Source organism: Opisthorchis viverrini (assembly GCF_000715545.1).
Source record: "Opisthorchis viverrini unplaced genomic scaffold scaffold25389, whole genome shotgun sequence".
NCBI lineage: Eukaryota > Metazoa > Platyhelminthes > Trematoda > Opisthorchiida > Opisthorchiidae > Opisthorchis > Opisthorchis viverrini.
This window is the reverse complement of record NW_008768484.1, coordinates 1-428: the sequence shown is the minus strand read 5'-3', so window position 1 is coordinate 428 and position 428 is coordinate 1. Positions and strand designations below refer to the sequence as shown.

The 428-nt window shown below is 48.4% G+C and overlaps 1 protein-coding gene across 1 annotated transcript; it reads left to right on the top strand.

Moving 5' to 3' along the window:
- Window positions 1-75: 75 nt before the first annotated feature.
- Window positions 76-428, top strand: T265_16319 (hypothetical protein; the record flags this gene model as incomplete). The annotated part of the gene is made up of 1 exon (XM_009179924.1): window positions 76-428. A coding segment is annotated over one exon (351 nt), but the record flags the coding sequence as incomplete, so codon positions are not given.

Genomic DNA, 428 nt, shown 5'->3' with positions numbered 1-428 from the left:
TCAAACCAGGTCGGCCGGATACATTGCTTCCACAGTCGTATGTCGCAGAGACACTATCCAACAACCTACCGTTTCATGTATGACATGCATGATGAGGCGGAAAATCGGTGGCATTCACTCCCGTCTTCGGACAATGCAATTCTGTTGAAACATGATGAGAACGATACAATTGCAACGTTCCTCTATCAGTTTATTGGCATCCAGGCAAGAGAATATACTGGTCTGCTTCGTGCCAACTGCGTCAGTGAGTTCATCGTGGCTGGGGAGAGTCAGGATCTCGCCGTGTTTGATCCAGTTGTCCGTATCGAATGCACTCATATGTTCACTGTACAACAAGGTGCGAGTGGATTGCCTTGGATCAAGTCGGTTTTCAAAGACTTTGACAGTCAGCCGGTTCCGATTGGCTCGAAATTCGAGTGTTCCGGTGG